Source organism: Helicoverpa zea, chromosome 22 (assembly GCF_022581195.2).
Source record: "Helicoverpa zea isolate HzStark_Cry1AcR chromosome 22, ilHelZeax1.1, whole genome shotgun sequence".
NCBI classification, from domain to species: Eukaryota; Metazoa; Arthropoda; class Insecta; order Lepidoptera; family Noctuidae; genus Helicoverpa; species Helicoverpa zea.
This window is the reverse complement of record NC_061473.1, coordinates 6,596,379-6,621,651: the sequence shown is the minus strand read 5'-3', so window position 1 is coordinate 6,621,651 and position 25,273 is coordinate 6,596,379. Positions and strand designations below refer to the sequence as shown.

Here is a 25,273-nt window from a genome sequence, read left to right as displayed (position 1 = left end):
TAGCAGGAAGCCAGTACCTAAATATTACCGAGTACGGAAGAATATATTAAATTCCGTAGGCTGGCTACACTGATTTTGTTTTTTTAAACTCGTTTTTATTTTTGTGTTGGGAGTACAAAAGGTTCTCTTAAAGAATATCATAGTTTACCAGCCAATAGTTGAAAAATGCAGTTTAAGATAAATGCAGTGAAAAACCGCATTAAAATCGGATCATCCGTTTGGGAGCTACGATGCCACAGACCGGCACATACACATTTACACACACACAGAGACACGTCAAACTTATAACGCTCCGTCATTTTTGCGTCGAGGGTTAAAAATCAAAGTTATAAGTTGATAATTATGAGCAAGATGCTCATAAAACAAAAGAAGAGAGCCCTCAGCTAAAGGCACAAAACATTGATTACATTAAAAACACAACCTAATATGCAGAACACACCACTTTATAAACTATGTACACAACAAAATCAAACAAACGAACAAAACAAGTACCACAGAACAAAAAGTACCTAATTTGCATGATTCAAGTGGCACTTTTTCGTTTTAGACTGTCGATAGCACACAATTAGTGTCGGGCGAGTCAAAGCCAATGTCGATAAGCGACCGACATTCGGAGACAAAACGCGATCGTATCGCGAACACTTGATTCATGTAGGGTTGCTTTTTGGAGACTTGAAATGTTCGAAATTTGATTGAGAAGGTGATTTTCTTTTGTTTTTTACGTGGTTAGGTGTGAAGGGTGATGTAGTTTCTCGTATGGTAAATAAATATAGTGACACTTTCACACACGGTCGGTTAGGCCAATGGTAAAGCTATATTTGCTTGTGTTATGTGTGCTAACTTATGAAGTACCTAAGAAAAATATGTCTTTCCGACGATGATTTGGATATCCCCATTTTTCATACACTTTTCTGAGAATTTTATCAGTACTTGTCATACTGTGTTTAAGCCAGGTTTTTTGACACATAATTCTTATTTGCATATTCTGGTTAAACTACATTAACCGTCTGTCACTCGCATACATTACTTTGTGGTTTCTGTCAACCAACAGATATTCCCTAACAATGCCTACATGTCATAATCAGAAAAAAAATGGGTTTCCCAATATTGCAAAATTTTTATGTTAGCTATTATAATAATATGCAAGTTTTCCTTCCGGATAGACTGGCCAATAAGTTTATGTTTCAAAACAAACTGTGTTTTTATAGTATTTTTCCATTGCCTCTATTTACACCACGCCCATCGAGAGCAAAACTGTCATGATGAAACCAGTTCAATTACATAAATATCATTTTTATAGAAAAAGTTATAGCTGGCTGAAGTTCCTTAAGTTGGAGCTAAAGATACCGAATAGTATTAAAAAAATATCAAAAATCGGTATCTTACACCTCTCAACCCTATCAATAAACAGTTTAAATGGTTTAATTCTTGCGCGCACGCACCTCGGCCATTGGTCGGCGGGGCGCGTCGCTATTGGCTGCGCGGCCGGCGGCGACTACAAAGCGCTTGAGAGGCGGGCTGTCCGCGGTACAGCGGCTGCAATGTCGACTGTCCGAGTCACTATGAATATGGATCGAGTATATTTATGTTCTCGATACCTGCGTTCTGGAAAATCGTACGCAGGGCTGCAAATGAATTGGTCCTTTGATACGGTGCCACTAGTGTGGGGTTTCGACGCGATAAATCTATTCGAATGACGACAGATTCGTGTTTGCTAATCGAGTCGAATAAAACGGATTAACACATTGTAAAGTCGAATTAGAATAACTGCGGACTATTTAGATAAATGCGTTATTTAAATCGTCTTTGTGGGCCTGTAAAATTATTTCTTCTCGTAAAAATGTAAGACTGAGGTTCCTAACTTTACCTTATACCTGCCTAAATAAATAATGGGCACTTTCGGTCACTTTAAACGTTGCTGCGTTCGATGTAATCTAGAAATCTAAATACATATTAATGTTGTCATTTATATGGATAGCCTCATTAACATGTCTACCTACCAAGGCACTTAATTAGCAAATACACCAGATTTTTAAGTTGCTCTAACAAAAAAATGCTCGCAATTGGATCTGCGCAATTAGACACCTAAGCATGCAGTCATTAGGTAAGAATTATATGGTGACCAAATGTTAGTAAGTCTGATCTAAAAATCAGAACACATATGTCATCATAACAAGTGCATATCGGTACATTATATTATTTCACAGTCTCGTTCCGCAAAGGTCCTTAATGCTTCTATGTAGAATAATAAAGAACAAGCCAGTACAAATTAAAGTTATAATTATGGTACATCTAAATATCATTAACGAGTAAGGTACAAAGTACAAATTAACAAAAACACTAATTAAATGATGTGTAGACGTATATTACTCTTTTACGCAAAAACTACTGAGCGGATTTTCACGAAACTTTACAACAATAAAGCCGAAACATCAGAATAACATAGGTATTTACAAGCTACTTTTCATCAGAATTTGGAAAGTAATTCTCTCGGGAAGCAAACGTAATTTAACCATAATAAAGTAATTAGCATAGAAGCTGCTAACTGCGCATCTAAATCTTGTCACACCCTTCAGTGACGTAACACAGGAAGCGTCTATAATTTCCTAGAGTCTCTAGTCAATTAGCAATTAATTATCTCTGCTGCGATAACACTGATCTATAAACATGATCTGGGCGAGTGCATTTTGCTGTAGTTGGTAATTATAGCGCTTACGATTAATTGCGGATAGATCAATGAATTAAACATAATTTTATTTATAGGTGTTTGTCTGGGATGTGGATTTGTGGTGCCGTTTTTAATTATTGAGTTTTGTGACGTTGAAATGATGATGAATTTGCAAGTTCTTGTAAATAGTGGTAATTAGTTGATGATGAATTGTAATTTCAAAAGCGAAATCATTCAGAGACACTATTCTAAATGAAAAAATATTGTGGACGTAATAATGTATAATCAAAAATCTAGTGGTGAATTTCAAAATATACACATATCTACGTTTTGTTATAGACCTAAAGCTAATATTATGAAATTAATACTTCTCTCTCGTGTTCATAAAACCTACATTTCAGAGACATATCCAGTTAAATTACAGGCAAAAAAAATAATTTTATTTATAAACATTTTTTTTCTAAATATCGACAACATACCAGGAAATCATAAAGCCAGAAGGAAAATCCTGTGCATCGCAGGACGTGACTCATACAACGCTGTAGGTAAACGTGCGATGTCCATACAGCCAGTAATATTAGTACCACTGACAAGGGTGACTGATGTTTGAACTTAGAACATTGGTAAGCAACGTGTTTTGTTTTATGGTGCCCTGGTAGATGGAGTTGAAAGAAAATGATAATGTGGCCGAAAACGGTAGTTCGTGTAATAAATAATAGTAGATATGACATTTATTTAGTTTTAGGTTTGTTAACGGAATAGTTTTTAAGTACTTAAATGCAAATATTAATTTAATAAACATTTTACAAGCATTTATTTGTATTTGTACTTATGAAATCATCACATCTGCCTGGCCTTTTTCCAACTACGTTGGGTTCGGCTTCCAGTCTAACTGGATGCCGCTGCAGCTGAGACCTAGTGGATGGATGAACATGGAGCGACTGCCTATCTGACCTTCACAACCCAGTTACCTACTACCTACTTCTACCTATGAAAACATCTTAGAAAAAGTTTAAGTATTTGCAAAACCTATGAAGAAGAATTGGTAACTAATTTTACAGGTAGGTACCGCTTTTTAGTGACAGAACTGCGTGGATGTTTAAAATAACTGAGGATGAGGTAGGTTTGCCTATTTTTAAAGTTCGTCGGTATTCATGTAGGTACTATAGAGGTTTTACCTCAATATGTTTTTAAAATCGTACTGGTGGTATGGTTGGACAGAGATCTAAATATTGTATTCTAAAAGAAGAAAAAGGCTAAACAGATTCTGAAACGAAGAAAGTAGATCTTTTGATAATATAATATATTTTTGCCTGTGAAAAGTCCTTGAAGGTTTTTATTCATCTACAGTTCTGTCTTACTTTACAATAATTCAGAATATTGCAAAATCCCCAAGTAAAAACAACCCAAGTGTACTAACACCACTATGTCTCGCATACCGTCTCGTATCCAAGACCTTGCGACTATCAAAGTTCAATCGATTGATATGAAGAACATCTCATCATCCATATGAAGACTTCGGAGAACCCGAACTCGATACATCGATGTTATTCGAGATACAAATGTTAATCGATATCGGATATCGGTGTTCCCCAGCAATCAGATCGCGGTAGACGCTCCATGTGATACTGATATTCTTCGGCTTCCAGAAGGTCGGTAGTTAGGAATCGAATCGATTGTGGATAATCTCGAATGTTTCAGAAAGTATAGTGAAGACAGGATGGATATCCAGCTATATAAGTTAGATAGTTTTAAAAGAGGTATTCATTTTCTTTGATAGCCAATATGAAGCCGGTGGAGTTAAAACCAAAGGCCGTGGTATTTTCAAACTGCATAGTAGGTTTTGAAAGCAATATGTATGTCTTTGTCACTGGTGTTGTAGAATTCTGGCAAGAAAGTCAAGTCTATAGCGTTTTTATATGAGACTTGATTACCGCTTTTGAATGAAATGTGATATATTTAAATTAAAATCTGCTAGAATATAGGGAAGGCGATAAATATATTTCAATATAGGGTAAATAACAGCTGATCTAAAGTAGCAGCTGGCTATACATGGAATAGAATATTATCAGTATATATATATATATATATATATATATCTATTAAATACCGTAAGATATGACTAAGGATTTATATTAGGAAATGAGCGAACACCCATCCACTGGTAGGCAGTGCCAAGCCGCTTGCCAAGTGTGCCAAATCGCTCGCTATATAAGTAATATCTTATGCTGATTATTATCTTTACATGCACATCAGCAATTGAATAGTCAACAAACAATTTCAGGGTGGTCCTTTATGAACCAGCTTTTCATGAGACCACCTGTTGAAAAAGGTTGTGTGTTGGGTAAAAACTGTTAGAAGAACCGAATCAGCTAGGTACTCTAGGTAGATTTGACTATCCCCATAGTATGTGTAGTTTGGAGTCATCATCATCAACTCCCGAGCCTTTTTCCAACTATGTTGGGGTCGGCTTCCAGTCTTACCGGATTCAGTATGTGTAGTTCAGAATGGCGTGGTTATATTATAACAAGCAATAATAAAAACATTGAGACGAACTTCTTTCTGAACTATGTATTAGGTGCTAGGTATTCGAGATCGACTTTAATTTCTCCTTCAAAATGTATGTTTTTAATCTTACAATATTAGTATGCAAAAAGTCTTGTGGAATACAGAAAATATTTTCTATTAAAGCAATCAAGTCACACTACAGGTGCGCTCCTTAAAGTAGTGTCCAAACACCATTTCAATAAGATTGATACGTCTAAACAGATCAAATGCGTGAAACGGAATGAACTGATAGATGAATGAGGGTTATCGACTACATCGGTGTGGCGCGAACGCCTTTACAACGTCTAAATAGCTGATACTCGTGGACACTTGCCTTTAAGTGTCGAGCTATGAGGAATATTATGTGTAGGTAAAAATAAATCGAACATAATGTTGCCGAACATTTTAGAAGACAAAATAAAGAACAGCGCAGTTTTTTCGTGCTCTCGCTGTGGCGGCATATAGGGCTGACAAAGTGTAGTCTCACTATATAAGACATGTCTTATAATAACATGTATATAATAACATGTCTTCATAGAGAGATGATGTCAAATAGAAAGGTATGCAATAAGAAGACATGGAGTGCCGATCAAAATAATAAAACGGGATAAGTGCAGGGGAATCGCTCACTAACACGCATGCCCACTGCCCAATATTGCCCAGAGAGGTGAGTATGGGCAAATCCGCCCAGCTTGGAGCAGGCCTTTGTCAGCAGTGAATAGAATGTATGGTGATTTTGATTCCATCAGATTTATAGTAACGCTACGTAAAGTAGCTGACAAATACCTACATTAGCAGGTAACAGAAGAACAAAACGATTTTCCTACCAATCTTCGTAGAAAGGTGAATGATTCATATAAGTTTTCCTATATTAATACGAGACAATCAGTTGTATGTGGTCGCGTGCCGACTCCATTACGACATAAGGCTTATAGCCATTCAATAAAATATAAGTAGATCGTGACTCCCGCTTGCACTTACCTCATTAATAGTTTCTGTCTACCTGCGACGCTCGCCTAATGAATATCGATATTTATTAAATAATCGTGTTTGAAGGCATGCTTGGAAAAATACAATAAACATAGGAAATTATAAATAATACCTATGATTAGAAGTTATACGGAATATATCAATATTATTGTTTTGACAATCTGTTTGCTAGGTATCTGTTGTTATAAATAAGGGATGAGCGAATGACGGACATGCCACATAAAAATCTAATAAAAACAACTATAAAACTGTCCATATACGGCGTTACATTTCGGCATTCTTTGAATACAATTTCCCTGTGAATTTAATTAACTTATTATCTTCCCAGAAATCTATGACACCACCATTACATACGTCAATTGTCGCCATATACCGCCGACGGGAGCCGAAGACGGCCGAATATAGACGAACCGAATCAAGTATGGCCGCACGCATTCCGATTGCATCTAATAACCTCAAAATCGAATGCAAAATGGCGTATTGAATGAATGACGCCGCTCCGTTTAGCATTCCGACATGCCATATGTGTGTACGCATTTTCATTTGGGGCCATTGTCTTGGCAGATATTAGTATTGATTTCAATAAATAAATTAATCGTATGGCTTCGCGAATAGCATTGGTTTGGCACGCGACGCAGGACAAACGATGAATCGATAAGTTCTCGATTGTGTAGCTATGGTTCGTCTGGTTATTGCTGAGTTTATAACGTTTGACTCATGTAGCGTACGTGAGCACGGCCGTTAACATCTATGTAATTTTCATTGTTAACAAACTAAGCAAATAGCTTGCAATTGTCTACTTAGCTACATGCGTGCGGACTGGGGACCACACACTGCGACTTCGAACTTTTTCACGTTCATTTTCATCTCCACCGATATGACAACTACCTATGTTTAGTGTTCACGTCTGCTTCATTCATAGACGCACATGTGGAACAACACAAGATAAGAAATTCTGTTTATAGTTTTTCCTTCCCTATAAAAAAAAAAAAAAACTATATAAAATTTTGTGAGAATTAAGACAATTTGAATGTTGATTGGTTGATAGTTTGGTCAAAATCCAACTGCCCATTCGGAGCATAGCCAAAAAGTCATAATGTCATTGACCAAAAAGTTCTTTACAGATTGCTTCATACCCCTGATCAATTCATCATCATACCCTAAAACAATTGAAAGCTGACTATTTCTCCTAGGTAAGGTATTCTATTTTACAATGCCTTAATTATAATTTCCCCGCAACAAGATAAATCATACAGATCTTATCCAAACGCAACATCGACATAAATCCTTTAAAATGAGTGCTAATATCTGATGTTTGTATATTTATAACAAATGATACGGTTAGCAGATTAGCACAACCTACTTGTAACCACTTGTAGACTGGGTCAAGACCACTTGATCTGGGCGATTTATCTGCAACTGAATCCTTTGTAAACACCTACGATATGTCAACACTTAGTAAATGCTTGGTTTTCTTGGGTTATGTCTTAATTTAGGTGACTTTTTAAATTACTATAGATTAAAGACAGTCTAACCAAGGGGTATTGGGTTGCCCGGGTAACTGGGTTGAGGGTGTCAGATAGGGCAGTCGCTCCTTGTAAAGCACTGGTACTCACCTCATCCGGTTAGACTGGAAGTCAACCCCAACATAGTTGGGGAAAAGGCTCGGAGGATGATGATGATTAAAGACAGTTCAATCAGCTGCATTCGATTAGACTGGAAGCCGATCCCAACATAGGCCCGGGAGACGATGGTGACTGTAGGTTGAAGACAGTCTAATGAATACAAAAATTTTCCCAGAAGTTCCACTGCTATTTAAGGAAGATAAAAAGGCTATATTTCAGAAGGCAGGTGTGGTTCACACAAGACTTGAATTATAAATTATACTAGAGAAACGTAAAAAATATGTATCTGTTTAATTAAAATTCAGACAATTCATCATCCACCATCAACAGTCACATCCGAATTTGTCAAAAACAACATCGCCAGAGACCACACAAGATAACTTTTTAAAAACATCGACAAAAAAAGCCAAGCAGACGTTTCGCATCGAGCCAGCAATGACAGCTGTCAATTGCAATTTTAACATGGAATATTGGCGGGAATGCGGAAATTCACTTTTGGATTTATCGCGTTCCGAAAATACTTGATACCTACTTGACTTTTGAAATAAACGGCGTGTCATTGTACTATTGATATTGTCACTTATGGGAGAGAAAACACAAGTTTCACCAGATTCAGTAAAAATAAAAGGAATTTTCAAGTGAAAATAATACTAAAAAGTATTAAAACCCTTGGTTTCCTCATAAGATAAAGGTTTCTACAGTGAAAAATGGTATTTTGTTCGAATTGATTGCTATCCTTAGTTCCAACTTGAAAGTTTTCAAATAGATAACCTTTTTGACACTGGCTGTCAAGAAATTAGAAGCGGTTGTGTCCTAAACCGATGCTACCAGCATGATAGTGGTGTTCGTTTTTTTGAAATATGGAGGTCTCTGGTAGGCTGCATTCAGTCTGAAATCCTAAGCTACACCATCATCACCTAGCTAAAGGTAGGCTATATGAACGAACGAAATATTAGAAATTTACATAAAATACCTATAACTAACGGAAAGAAAAAAAAATGAGGAAAAATATGGGATAGTCTTGTGTCTAAAACGATACCAAAAGTATTATTTTAGTAACGTGCAAGTTGGTAATCAACAAAATAAACGAAGAGCCAATTTACATTACATGAGCAAATCTTCTTTTATTAAGATAATATTGGACTAATTGGTACCCAGTTATTAAACCCATAATTATCTCAATGAGTTGAAGTAGGTGTTAAGTTCATTGATTAAGAGATCGCCTATTAATAAGAACTTAACATTACACAAAGCACTTTAAGCCTCAAAATTAGCATACAACGAACCACATACCTAACATTCATAAATCACAAAACAAAATTAATATCAACCGATTACTCGATCTCTCGATTGCGGGGAATCGATTAATTCGTAATAACAATTTGTCGTCGCCAGTCATATCTATAGAGCGCTCGCCTACTTACAATAAAATAATGTATTCGTCTCTCGATCCTACGTAGCGGCGAGGCGTAGGCGCAGGTCGTGATTGACACGTTTTGATACTTGAACTGTCAAATTTAACATCTGTTTAAATTGACAGTGATGGGTACACGTTTTGTCTATGGTAAAAAGTTTTGTTGATTATGGTGTTGCGTGTTTTATTTGCAAGAGCGCTATGGGTTAGGTTAGACTGTCTGAGGTCCATGTTTTCAATTATAATGTCTGCTGTATTAAGTAAGATCTTATATTGAGGATTTGTATATTGAATTTCAAAAGAGTAATGGTACTTTATTAATATATTTTTTCTTCCCTGTCAAAGGCTTTGGGAAAACCGACACAAAGACTTGCTAGACTTGCACACGAAGGGAAAAGACTGACTCTCAATACAAATACTTATTATGAATGAGAGGAAGCCCTGCAGTTTTATAAAGTGTTCTTAAACATTTTATAGAGTTAACATTATTAAAGATTAAAGAATATCAGTTATTTTTATATATGTAGTTTGGTTAAACAACAAATAAAACACCGTGAACCACGATCAAAACTTCACCAACCACGAATAACGAAACGCAATCAAAACTTGGTAAGCGTCGTTTATATAGTTTCATATACAAACTACATACACAACTACCTCTATACTCTATACCGACCGAGTGTCGTGACCCTATTGCGTGTGTGACTCATGTTGGCGCGCGCGCAACACTTTGAGGTTTTAAATTTCGAATATTCGAATTTGCATTAAGTTGGAACGATAAGGCACGCAGTGATTGTATTAGATTAGGTATTGTTAATTTACGTTTATGGCGACGGAATGGCCATCGTGAATCAGAAGCTATATAAAAGAACCTACTGATAAGTGTATTAAAAGCTTTATAGACGGCCACTGACGGAAGGCTACTTTTTTACTAGAAAATAAAGCTTTCTTGTTAAAGAATGTATGTAATAGGTTACACCATTATTGGTTAGGTTTTGTAAGCTAGCAAAGGACTTACTTTTGCCAGGTCATAAAATGGCGGAAAATTATTTTGGACCAAGTCGGTAAGAAACTGTCTCTCACCTCTTTTTTAAGAAGAATGAATATGTTGGAAACCTACTCAAGATGGATAATTTCTCCTTTTTTTCAGTTAGGAACCATAGGCCCAGATTAGTTAGGTACATAATTAGATTTAAAACATGGTTTATAGATTTCCAGGCCGCCACGAAGCCTTTCTCTATTGTCACTATTTACCAACACTAGTGATGTACCATAGCCACTAATTCGAATATCGATAAACATTTTCATAGACAAACAGAGGTGCCGCGTAACGAGTCTATTATGCGTAGCGTGGGCTATAAGTGTTCGAAGCTAGTCATTTCAGTAATTACATATTACTAATTGAAGCCTAGTTAAACTGCATTGCATTTGAATAATTTGACAATCTTATTTAGATTTTTGACGTTTCAAGGGTGATTTTAGATGAATGTGATGTCATTGAGTTGTCAAAATTTGAATTGATCTTGTAATTTTATTTAACCTTTTTTTCTGAAATAAGAAAGGGAAGGCGTTTTGGATGCTGTCTCATTTGGTTTTTGACGTTCGAGAAGTGCTAAATTATGAGACAATTTTTAATAATAAGAGTTTTGAAAATAGATTTGTATTGCCAAAAACCGGTGACACTAAAATAAGACATAGACTAAAAACAGGCACAGATTGTAAAGTCAAAACTCGAACATCCCTTTTTGCAGTTATCGATAACAAAGGTTATTTGCACGTTTAAAACTAATAACAATACTTTAAACCCAGCACACGCTTTCGCAAATTCTAATTACTTCGATCAACGACTCAGGGTCACCACTCCATGTCTGACCGCGAGCGTTGCTTAACCTCAGTAAATCAATCGTTTTAGTAACAGCTGGGAAGCGTCAAATTTGTCTTAATATTTAATTTTAATTGATGTACTGTGATTAGTTTTTACGTAGGTTTGAAGTGTGAACGCTAAAGTATTCATTTTTTAAATTGAGGGTCACATTTAAACTTTTTGTAGTTAGACGTATCTTCATATAGATATACTATATTTTGTTTATGTATTACATCAAAAGTTTTTTTAATAAGACACCTATTCGATGTGGTTTAGGCAGTACTAAGACCATGAAGATTCTAAAAAAATATAAAACTAAGGTGACTCAAAGTTTGCTCAGAAAGTTTTTATATGTAGAATGACACACGAAAACACTACATTTTCTACGAAACGTGTCGAATGTGCCAAAATTAAATGTTGACAAAATCGTGAAAATTATAAACTTCCTGCACGATTATACAATTTGTACTACGTAGCTATCTGAGATCTAGACGCCATCAGATCTTACAATGAGATAAACAATAATTAAACTTATTTATATAAGAAGGAAATCAAACATGCGCAGAAACAATTTTCCCAGTGGTCTACCTCCCATAACGTTGAGACCATTTTGAGATTTTCTTTATAGCTGCATCAATTTACCAACCAACACTCCGAACACACAAAAATGAGCCTTATGTTGAAGCAATAAGGGTGACTGTAGCTGCAAAGGTAAGTTTGTACATTGGTTATCAGATGTGACAAACGGAATTAATTGTATTATTATAGTTGACGTGTGTAGAATGTTAATAATTTGTTCGTCGGTTTGCTTTTTGTTAGTGTTTCCTAGAATAGTTTCGTGTTATTCCGCTAGTGTTCGGCTGTCGTTCGGGGAATTCGGCATGGCATGAATATGTCTAGGCTTCGAGTTAACGTGAAATATCCACCTATATCTGTTACTAGAGTGATATTTTAGAGTTTGAAGTTTGGCTAGTCACGTTCTCATTGAAGACACCGTCTTTGTAAAGTTTTGCAAACTTTATCACGTATCTTAGCATTATTCTTAATGTCATCTAAAGCCGCTGCAAGCGATTTACAAGACCGAACGGCTTAAAAATAATGTACATACTTTCTCAAGCCTCTTCGCATCATCAAAGAATCAGACTCATACTTGTACACCACAAGAAATAATCTTCTATCTCATTCATTCGAAATCACAACCACAGATCATCAAAAGCACAAAACACAGCAATAAAGCCTCCCTGCTTCATTAAATTCATATTTAATGGCGTCCACGAAAATATATTTATACATCAAGATTAATATTACCATTAGTAAGACCTAACCTTATTTAGACGAGTGTAAAAACTTGTCTCTGGCCCAAAATGGCGGCTGGGCGAGATAACACCAAAAACAGTAGCATTTGTTGGAAATATCCAAGATATGCCTTTTGGGGGTCTCTTCAAGTGTTTTAATTATAAACGTTATGTTTCACTGGGGTTTGAATTAGGAGTGAAAGGTGTAAGACCCAAAAGTAATGTTAATGTAATGTTAGTTTGTTTTTCCTTACCCGGTGGTATGATAGTTGCGTAGGCTCAGTAGCAGATTCAACATTTAGTTTGACCTAAGACAATTGATTATGGTTTACTGGCAAGGAATCCAAGAAAACAAAATATTGACGTCAAGAGCATCAATTTCCGAAGTATCCGTCATAGAAGTAGATTTTAATATCATCTCCCTTAATTTTTAAAATTCTACGTAAAGTTACTAATTCTCTCCCTTTGAACAGCTGTTTTGCAGGAAACAACTGAATAACCATAAAGTCTAAAGAATCAGAATAAACTACGAAATCTAACAAGAACAAACAAACAATACAAATACAATAAACGTTTGAAAGACAAATATCGTTTGGCTTTGTTTTCCCCATAAATAGTAAAAGTTGAAGTGACTAGCAGCCTTGGCGAGCGGTAGGCAAGCCAATCACTAGTCACAATCGATACTTTAGGCCAATATATCGATTTGTCTTAGGTCGTTTCTGATATTCGAGACATTGTTGAGGCTTAGAAGAATTTTGCAGATTGAATAGGGAGTCGCAGTAAAGCTATCGCGAAGTAAAACTATCGATACTGCAACTTATGTTGCGACTGCAACACGACCAACTTTCTGAAATCGTGCAACTAGTGTGACGTTAGCAGCCAGGAAAGGCCTATTTGAAATAAAAGCATTTGACGTTGACTCTAACTGCACCTGATCAGTCTCTGTTCGTGTGGGTTTGCCGTCCCATCGGAATATGAGTAAGAGAATAGATTGCACCTGTGTGTGCAGATGGCATAACAGAATTGGAGAACAAACACCGTGACAGAAAATCAGCCTTGAGGACTGAATTAAGCATTCATTCTTTAAAATTATTCCATTGCTGGGTATAGGCCTCTCCTCTCGCGTGCCACATATGCAGGTCGCTCTTAAGCTTACCATTAGCTCTATGAATAAAGATAGAAATAATGACATAAAAATTAAATACAGTTATTCAAAGAATGAAGTAATTGGTCATTAATAAAAACTGTAATCTTTATATGGATTGCCATAATTCATTAATTCTAAATAAGTACATATGTACAGAGGAAGTTATTCTCCATAATAAATAATTGTAGTACAATAATAATTGAAACTTAATGATGATATTCATTAATAATCCTATAAACAGCACCGGTTAAATTGCTTAAACAGGCTTAAACTTGAATATTTTTTTGAGTATATACATACATTTACATACATTGTGTATCATATTTTTTACATTTTAGTAATAATAATTATCATTTCATGTTTTGTTTTAATACATTCATAGCGACAGTATAAAATGTGGTAGACATCCTATTAACTGAACTGTTTTAATTTCTCCAAAATATCAAATGCAAAATCCATAAACCCCCTTACGCTGACGCACACCAATGGCCGTAAACCTTCTAACAAGCCTGACCTTTATAAGCACACCAAAAAAACACCACTGCCCTTAACTCAAGCACGCATAAAAAAACAATTTTAATAACATAAAGCTTCCTGCACATTCAAATCATAACATTACTCATTTATAATATAATACGGCTGACTCAAGTCGGACCAATAATGGCGACCATTTAATTAACTCCTCTAAGTATGTACGACGTAGTCTCCGAGTACAAGGATGTCATTATCGCAGTGAGGAGCCCCCTTAAAAGGCGTGCAATTTAGCCAATTAATGGTGGCAGGCTCAAGGTCGGGTCGGTTATTGAGAAAACGTGGTGTAACGCAGCCTTTAGTGATAGGCGTAGTGTTGATAGTTGGTGATTGAAAACCTTCGTACTGTTCTAAGGTTGTTTATAGTTCTCCAGAAAGTACGCAAAGAGATCCAAAAGGAACAAAAGTGGGTTTTGGTGAAAATCTGGGGTCATCTGATGATTTTACACAAATATAGAAAGACAATGATTGGTCTTGCTCTGCCATTTTTTTCTCTGTTCTCAAAAACATTTGTTATAAAACTTCTGCCTCTGGATTTCAAATAAAGGAGGATTTATCCGGAACGCACACAAAACCAACATAGACAAATGTGCTTGGTAAAAAAATAATTCTTACTTTGAAAGCCTAATTAGGACGAAAAATAACGTCATGATAAAAGAAGAGATTCCAATGCAGATATGTTTAAATACTTTACCCAATTTTTAGAAAAAAGATCATTGGCAAGGTATTGCTACTAAGAAAGTAGCCAAATATGGTGCCGTTGTTTTTGGTCATCGTCTGTGCTCGCGAAGAGTAATAGGAATATCCTTGAGATTAATGAAAACATTGTACATGCATTTTGCCTTTGCACACACGTCCCGGGGCAACTACTTCCCAAAGCTGGGTAAAAACTAGCCTTTGTACTTTTTCAAGCTGAAGACTTTTTGAATTCGAAATTTTACCTAAATCAGTTCTGTGATTTTGACGTAAAAGCCAGACCTAGTTACTTTCGCATTTATCATCATCTTCCGAGCCTTTTCCCAACTACGTTGGGGTCGGCTTCCAGTCTATCTGGATGCAACTGACCAGTGTTTTACAAGGAGCGACTGCCTATCTGACTGCCTTCTCAACCCAGTTACCCGGGCAACCCAATACCCCTAGGTTAGACTGGTCCTTTACCAAATTTGATTTCAATTAATTCAATAGTTTGGTGTGAAAGCCTGACAGACAGAGCTACTTTCGCATTTATAACATTATGGTAAGTAATATTTGCTTCATAAATAACTTGAACTCCCATCTCTATGAAGGTATAATTCTGACCTACAACCTCTATAGGTACTTCAAACTAATAATGATCGGGGAAATCCGAAGTTTGTTTACAGTCGATATTTTAATTAATGAACCGAACGACTCTTAATGACGTCATTCTAACAGATATTGTACAAATATAGGAAACTGTATACACGTCCATACTATAGCAAATGTACGTACGTGCTGCCAAATGATGGTATAAACGAATGAACATGACGTATTCATTACGGACAATGGTTTGGAAAACAGGATAATTGAAATAAATCGGAAATAGAGATAGATATACTAAATATGGTAGTGTCATATATCCGCTCCATGGTCCAAAAGCTTAGAAACATCGAAGAATTTTTTGATTGAATTACCGATAAATAATCGAAACAACATAAGTGGTGAAATGTGGAGGATCAAGTTCCTTCTATTGCTTTTCAGAGCACTGATTTTAATGTGTCGTCATAAATGTCCGAAACTCCTTAAGAATTTAAGAATATGCTAGACTAACTGCCACCATCTAAGTTCCGCTCAGTAAGAGAGAGAACTAGAAGAGCTATACCTAACTTCCCGCAACTGGATAAAAAAAGCTTATTTGCTATACTATAGTTCGGCCATTCAGAGAATGCGTTCCTGACACGTCGCGATTGAACTGACGACGTAACTACATTCATTGATTATTGATATAATAATGTTGTTTTAATGCTCCTCAATTGTTAAAACGGTAAACAACCAGCAAAAATATTTTTATCGTAACTGCAACGCCATTGCAAAGTTACGTCGTCAGTTCAATCGCGACGTGTCAGGAACGCATTCTCTGAATGGCCGAACTATAATGTAAAAGCTAGGTATATTAATGCTAGTTTCATAATTTCAGTAGGTCTTTGCGAGGAGGATAAACAACCATAATTAGAAGGATAATTAGGACAGTGACGCTAAGTTAATTAATTTAATTATAATTTAGGAATTGATCAGCGTCATTGAAGTCGGAAAACCATACTAATTATTCTATTTATTGGTTTGAGTATTGGTTTAAATCACCTAAGTACCTACCTACTTTACATTATCAAAGGTAGCTATGAATTATGCATTTTATATTAATTTGTATTGTGGTTAGAGAAGAAGTAAACAAAAGTATATTATTTAGATTAGTGGGAAAACCAAATTGGGTTCTTAATAAACAACTTCCAACTTCCTCTGGTTTTCATTTCCTTTTACCAATTTTGGAAATATTGACTAGAACTATATTGATAAAATTTTAACTAGAACTATATTTAAGTTGTATTGAAAATAAGGACACGTCTATCACTAAGGAAAATACTTGGTAGCCACAAAAATAACATCTGCCCATCTTTTTCCCGAAAATGTTGGGGTCGGCTTCCAGTCTAATCGGATTCAGCTGAGTACCAGTGTTTTACATGGAGCGACTGCCTATCTAACCTCCTCAGCCCAGTTATCCGTGCAACTCAATAGTCCAACCCGACCAGTCTTACCCTTTGGTAAGACTGGTTGTTCGACTTCTGACTACCTATAACGACTGCCACAGATGATCAAATGACAAACGAGACAAATTTCGGGGCTGCGGGATTATTTGAAAGAGCTACCGCGGCTCTGGTACATAAAGAGCTTAAGAAGGAACATGGTGGGTTTTAGTCAGTCAGTGTCAGACTCTGACACTCCCTCACGCTGCAAAACCACAGAGGGAGGGGTCATTTGATGATTTGCCTTCTGAAACACGAAGGACCTCGTCGTGACACAGATGATCATCTTTCATGGAACGACTGTATAAAGCGTTGCTTTGGTATGGTATGGTCATCATTGATGGTCGACCCGTGAGCCTGTGACTTAGGTACTTAGCTTTGCTTGGCAAAATCATAGGTCAGGTCTTGTTAAGATTGTCTTGAGGACAATTTCAAAGATGTCTTAGATTATATTTAGCCAAATGGGGTTTCGCATTTCAATCAAAAGTTAGTTAGTATATTTAGTTAGTCCCCTTTATAATTCTTCGTTCAAATGTTTAAGACTGGTACTGTTCAACTTATTATGAAACTTAACTGGAGTAGTTATTTATATACTTCTATAAATAGCCACTTCGTTATTTCCGTGTTAATTTTTTCCTTCACTCAAAGTTAACGAAATACTTACCATTTATAGACTATTAGCGCCTACTGGGTATTTCTATCAAATGGTAATCCCATATTTGACCGATAAAAATATATACCATTACTCATCAACCAGTGAATAATAGATTTAAGATGTACCAACTTACTTATGCGTTTGAAAAACGAAAAAACAATCGAATGTAGACTCTGTCACCTCGTGATAAGCACTGTAACTTATTTTTTGGGTTGTGGAAGATAGTTGTAGAGTTTACTATTTACAAGTACATGCTTTTTTTCCGAGCTTTATTTCATTAAGAGCGATACCATCGAGCCACCCACGCGGCCTATAATGACTTGCCATATCCATCTGGGTACAGTCGTGAACACAAATGAACCGTTAATTTTGACCCATTTTTTTTTAATAATAAATGTTAGTCACATGTGCTTCTATTGGAGGAAGTTATTATAATTGTGTTAATTGTTTAATTTGTAGCGATATAACAATGTCATCGGCGTTTGTTGAATTATTGTAGTTAGCTGTAGGTATAATATGTTATAAGGCGTGTTATAATTGTTATCTAGTCCAATTGAATGGTTATTGGCGAATTATTTTTGATATACCATTTCTAAGTTATTTTTTTTTAACTATGCAGTTAATCCTTTGACCGGATTTTCATTAAATTATTTTAATAAAATATGTAAGTAATTTAAATTTTTATTTCAATTGTAGTTCGATGTATTGTTTATGTTCGATTTTTTTTCAACTAATCTTTGATTTTTAGGTACCTACAAAAAATCATTGTTTTCCTGATATATGCCTAGTTCGAATAAAAAAAGTTGTGACTAGGATTAGTTTATTCTAGTAGGATTCGTTGAATGTATTAGGAATCGGGTGTTCATTAATGAAATCATATTTTGCCACCTTATATAATTCTAACAAAATAATTTAATTCATTGAGGAACTTGGTTGTAATTCCCAAGAATATTGTTATTTTACTGAAATGTCGTATATTTTCGCCTAGCAACTGTAGGTACTTAATTGATGAAATAAAAGGAAAATAAACACGTTTCCATAGACACCGTAACTTATTATAATTTTGCAAATATAATATTAATGTTCCCCAAAAAATAACTACAGGAAAATTTTAATAAAATATAACATGAGTTATCGGTAAGGGGACATAATATTTATATCCGCCATATTTCAGATACCTGCATGACTAAACCGCTTAAATAATATTAACTATGTATTTCGATAGTTGACCCTAAAATCTCTACAAAGGGCTTTCCGCTAAGAATTGATCCTAACAGGATCTCAAAAACAACATTACAAGCAGATCTAATTATAATCGACTACAAATACTACAATGTTGCTGCGTTACACACACGTCCTGGAATGACCACTTTCCGCAACTCAACAAATATTAACCTAGGTCCTTTATCAGGCTCTTAGGCAAACAGTAGCCTAAATCCATTTATAGACTATAAAATATCAAGGTACCAAAAAACCGGCCAAGTGCGAGTCGGACTCGCGCACGAAGGGTACCATTATTTATAAAACGGACAAAAAACACGTTTGTTGTATGGGAAATATGCCCCCGACAATATTTATTTAATTCTAGCTTTCAGTATTTGTTGTTAAAAATACATCATCTGTGAAAATTTCAGCTCTCTAACTATCACGGTTCATGAGATACAGCCTGGTGACAGGCGGACGGACGGACGGAGGGACAGAGGAGCGATAACAATAAGTTCCCGGTTTATCCTTTGGGTACGGAACCCTAAAAACACACGTTTCAATATTTTTGTCGTGCAAACCAAACAGATAGAGTCACTGTCCCGTTCATTTTTTTTTATAAAAATGTCATAAAACACTTTTTGAACCGATTATACTAACAAAGTAGGTACTACGTTCATTGCGTCGTGGCGAACTGAGTTCACGTCCTCGCCTCCCGTGTTTTATCTCGCAGAGAAAGTTACGAGGTCAACCTAATTATTACTAGCTAAAGCATTTGCATAATACTACTACAATACTTAGTGTATGATTAAAAGCTTACTTAGTTGATTTTTTTTAAGCAGTAATATCCACATTTTCTGACACATATGTATGGAAGGTATCACGCTTATCCAACACTGGGAACTACTGCCCGTATCGGGATAAAATATAGCCTATATGTTACTCGGAAAGAGAGAAGCTTTCCAACAGCGAAGCTAAGATTAGCTGCCACCAGCGGTTTTAATTTCATCAGCATTCTGAGGGAACTTCGCGCACTCGGGTAAAGAATAGCATATACTCATCCTTGATACATGGGCTATGTAATATTGAAAGAATTTTTCAAATCGGAGCTGTCATTTGAGAGAAGCGCTTTTAAGGAAAGGAACATACTCTTCAGCTTTTAAAAATATAAAGTACAGTTTAAAAATAAATAAAATAAAGTTTGATCTAGGATCAAAGGACACATTTATTCACAAAATACTTACATTAATTGAAAAAAAAAAACATATATATATACAACTTAAAACTAATACAGTGCATCAAAAAATTGCTCCTCATCGCTGTCACTGGGTAATGTACCCAAAAGACAATCAAAGGTATATTTGATCATTTGCCGACTTCAGTTTTCTGGAAATACCGAGATTTGATAAAATATTAAATGCATAATCTAAAACAAAATACGAACATGAGGTAAATATGTATATTTTAATTTCCTTTGTTTTTATTCTATTTTTAACATCAGGGGAATGCAGTTACAAGCGTAAAACACAGGGGAAAAACTAAATAAATAATTGTTGAAAAAAACATTTTTTTCACGATAAGACTGGCAGCTGCATTCGGTAACACTGGAAACCGATCCCAATATAGTTGGGAAACGCCATGCAGATGATGGTAAAAATTGTTTTTTTTTTTCAACCATAGATGACAGAAATATGAATAAACTAGCTTCCGCCCGCGGCTTCGCCTGCATAGAGTTCGGTTATATCGCGCTTCCAAGAGAATTCTTCAAAAGTTCGGGATAAAAACTATCCTATGTTCTTTTTCAAGGTCAAATCTATTTTTGTACCAAATTTTATTAAAATCAGTTCAGTGGTTTAGGCATGAAAGCGTAACAGACAGACAGAGTTCCGCATTTATATTAGAAGGGATAGTGATGGGAAAACTAATCTCTTATCCTCACTTCTAGTCCTAAATAGGAATAAACGAACACTGATAAAGGTCTTTAGAAAGACCATAGACCAAATAAAAACTACATTGAACCAACTATTCATGCAAAGTAATGTCTGCTACAGAAATCTAGAAAACTATCTTGTGGAAAAAGAAAGACTACTGGCAACCTCACGTCAATTAGCGACCAGTGTTAAATGAACCAGCTTCTTAAGTGTCTATTCAAGGTACCAAAGTTCAGGTTAAGTTGGTCCTGGCTTAGTGTCCCGTACAAGTTTTACAACTAAGCATCAGAGCACACAGCAGACTAAATAGTCGGCCGACTGTTGGCACAGGGCGGTGGTTGAAAAAAATAATTATCTTTTTAAAAAAATCGTGAATTCAATCAGTTTTAATCGGTCTGATGATACCGGACCTGATACCTAATCATTGTTACGTGTGTACTTAAATTCATCTTCATACTACATTTATGAGCCAAATCCCACTATCGGTCGACTAAAAGTTTGTAGTGTGCGCGCACTCTAAGTATAATCATCGTGATAGCTTAATTAACTTGTTTTACTTACTAAGTATCGCCTTTACAAGTAGGAATGTTACCTGCATTACTAATAAGGAACAATATTGCGAGTTCCGAACGACATATTTTTTTTTATATTTCCACACACATTTATGTATGACCAGTTTCTTATTTGCTTTACTAATTAATCTTTGTATATTAAATTGAATTCTTATTATGTGTTGGTAAAGACATTATATTAATATGGCTAAGTGACTGTTAATGTGGGTAGATACTTCGATCATAATGAAGTTATTGTCGAGCGAGATTCATAGACAAGAATATTGTAGCAAAAAGGTTGTGACGAAAGTAGATCTTGCCTTATTAGTTGTCGTCTCGGCCGTAGTGTATTAATTTGTCTGTGGTTAGGAGTGAATGATGGTTATGCAATTTTTAGGAATAATTTCAACTTGTAAAAAGGCATTAATTAAACTAAGTAAATGCCTGCCTCTTTATAATTATCTGTCGAGCCTTTTCCGAACTATCTTAGGGTTGGCTTTCAATCTAACCGGTTGCAGCTAAGTACCAGTGTTTTAAAGAGCGACTGCCTGTCTGACCTCCTCAATCCAGTTACCCGGGCAAACCGTAACGACTGCCAAAGATGTTCAATGACAGTCGGGACCTACAGTTTGTCATGCCCTCCAAAAGACGGTCATAGGTGTCAAAGATATAATACTTGCCAACCACTTTATAATGATTAACTAAATCAAAGAATCATTGAAAAGTTTTATAAAACGAAAAAAATAATGGTTTGTCAAGTCATGACGTAAAAACATCTAATTAATAATTTATGATGCACTAATAATTATGCGAGTATCTATGGAACACTTCTATGCCTGGCCACAAATAAATACATATTTAAAAATATTCAAATTTCGAACTGTCTACAAGATTGGAATTTTGTGCTGACTCATGTCAGTTCTATTGGAGACTTGCATTTGTTAAAACAAGTTGACTTTATGTCTTTGTAATAAGGTCTATTTTAGAACGTAAAATTTCCGACATATTTATATGAATTATGAGTATGTGTGTGTATATGCATAATTCAGGCGTCAACTACATATATTGTTGCTGAAATATTATATCCGTGAAGAAGTGTAAATAAATAAATAAGTAATGAATATTAAAATCGTAGTTATATACGGTTTCCTTCGAAGATAGAACGTAACAACCGAAAGATTTATTGAACAAACTTGTCACAATATGACATTTAATTTGTTTATCCTAACGTAATAATATGAATGAAAAATTGCGTGAACCTCCATTTACAATTTGAATACATAAGTAAATGAATTCTTAGCCATGTTTCAAGTTAATTGTTCTGTTTCAGAAATTATGATAATAATTTTATTTTAAATTACAAATTAAAATCAGTTTCTGAAGGTCGTTGCAATAAATAATCCCAAGGAAAACATAAATCGTACAAATAAATTGTAATTTTTGAGGTCACAAAAATTGTTTGACGTCACAAATTATATTATTTTCACATCAAATTTATCATTTGAGGTGCCTCATAAATATTATTACATTATTTATCTAAATGTATGCAATAAGATACACTGATTAAACAATAGAATACAGAAGGTTCACTTCGAATAAAAACTCAAGTTCAGTTCATAAAATATGCCTACAAAAACATCTGTTACTAATCTGCACACGAAATTGCATCTTATCTTGTAGTAATAGAGTGCATATTCCGTTGAACCTATCACACACCTGTACGAAAATCAAAACAGTATCGCGTTCTAAATTCAAAATTGAAAAAAAAACTTACCTAGCATTTTACTCAAATCGGCGTTATGCAGGTCCGGATTCTCATCAGCCAGCTTCTTCCTCTCGACCTTCGCCCATACCATGAAAGCGTTCATCGGCCTCCTTATCCTAGCCTCCTTTAATGCTTTAGCCTGACCCATTTTCGTGGTAAATGGGGCTCTAGCGTATTGCTGCGTAGAATAATCTCGACCAGTATCGTAAGGGCTTCGGTAATCATATTGACCTCTATATTCTAAGCCGTAAGGTAGAGTATGCCATACAACAAGTTCAGGGCTGGTTTGTTCTTGCACAGAGTCGGTACTGTTCTCGACGGCGCCTTGCACATATTGTTCGTAAGTACGGTGGTAAGTAGGGGGGGATTCTGCTATGCCCGCTCCTCCGGTATCCATTATACTGCGAAAAAAAAGACTCATAAGTAACTTACAAATTATATAAAAAAATACAATAGAATTGTTGTAATAGTGGACTGTTTCCAGATACATCACAAACGCACTAAATATGCAAGTGCAAAAATAAATAACGTACGTATAAAACTCAATGAATAAAATGTATATTTATTATTGTCATGTAGGTACTGTATTTAAAAACATTTACGTACAAAAATAAACAAGTTTTTCAGTGTTTTCAGTCATAATTTATTTGTGTCATTGTTCTTTTGGATGTTTTGAAAAAAAAACTGTCTGCAATCGAATTATGTTTACCTACTACACGTTTAACTTGTGCGAATGTACGTTATAATGTGTGATAGTCGTTTGTTAGTGATTTTTCTTGAAATGGATATTGCCATTTCTCGTCGAAGGCTTTTCAACTATTTTCACGTTAAAAGTACACAATCTGATTAGTAGTTATTACTTTTATTTTTTAGTATTACTTTAGTATTTAGAATCATATGATTACTATCTTTATCTCCTTATGATAAAATTAGGGAAAAATTCAAAAATGACACCGCCACACTTTTTGTATCGTTACTCCTTGTTCTCTCAATAGAGAAGCTAATGACTATATCTATAACTTTAGCTCCATAAAAATTGTGTCCCATCTCTAATCAAAGAACAACAGATAGTTTATAGAAATCCTTAGCAAGCCTTCACCAAAACGAACTTTTTAGAGGACATTATTCAATTCTAGAACACACATACATATTTAAATATCAAAAAAGTCTTTATGCTTCGTCCAGCAACCACCTCCCACCTCGCAGATAAGTTTCAAGTAAAGTGTCAAACTATACTAAGTATGGAATTTTAAAAATCCGTTGCTGTGCCGTGGTGTCATTTTCTTCGATAGCGCTTACCGTTAACATAACTCGGTTGCTGGAACCTGGTAAGAAGAGCTCGCAAGCGATAGGGATCGTGCTAATCGATCGACACCCGTAATGTGAATCGTCTCGTCTAGCGGTAGACTGTTGCTAAGTCTATGGTAGGGGACTGTACTATCTAGAACGCTGACTGTTCTATGACACCTATGTTTTCGATTTGTGCGTAGGTACTTTTGTGTAAGAGAATTCTTAATTTGCCGTAATGTGAATCGTCTCGTCTAGCGGTAGACTGTTGCTAAGTCTATGGTAGGGGACTGTACTATCTGGGCGGTTGTATATTCTATGACACTTAGGTACTTATATATGTATATGAATAACTTATATATTCTATGTATACGCAAAACTTACGTTCGTCTAAGTATGAGAATTCTTGATTTCGTGAATCCTCGTTGCTAAGTCTATGGTAAGACTATTGTACTATCTGGTTGGCTGTATGTTCTATGACACTTGATTTGTGAGCTTGGTTTTCTATGTATAAAAATTTTTGATTTGCGCGGTGGAATTTTCTCTGTTTGAAAAGACGCCTGTATGTTGCAGTGTGATGAAAAATGCTTTTTAAAAGTTTATTGCATTAGCTCTTTCCTAATGTTTGATGGAACAACTTCCCGCTCCCGAATAAAATAGACTATCAGTGTTTATCACCACATATTATTTAAATTTCGATTCTTCAAACGACACGGACAGAATTGTGTTGCTGGGGAGTTTGTTCCACCACTTCTTCTTCCCAAGCAAAAACACATAGAAAGTGATGACGAGCGGGTGTTTTGGGGGCTGTCTTTTGTAAATTTGACCTTCAAAAAGTGCTGATTTTCAGCCTACTTTCAATAAATGAATTTTTATCTTATTTTATTGTTCCAGTAGTTTTGTCGTGAGCTGGACAGACAGAGTTATGTTCGCATTGATGATTCACTTTATCTTTTCAGTTTATGTAAGAAATCCATTAATATTAATACCGAACGTCATCTTTGATAGTAAGTTTTACGACAGCTCAGTGTTAAAATAATG

General features: G+C 35.4%; 1 protein-coding gene across 1 annotated transcript in view; it reads right to left on the bottom strand.

The window, feature by feature from the left end:
- Positions 1 to 25,273, bottom strand: part of LOC124641359 (putative transcription factor SOX-15) — a 123,309-nt gene that overhangs the window by 74,290 nt on the left and 23,746 nt on the right. The window contains exon 3 of the mRNA XM_047179425.1: positions 22,955 to 23,346. Coding sequence (XP_047035381.1) covers positions 22,955 to 23,346 — 392 coding nt within the window. The remainder of the gene's footprint in view (positions 1 to 22,954; positions 23,347 to 25,273) is intronic.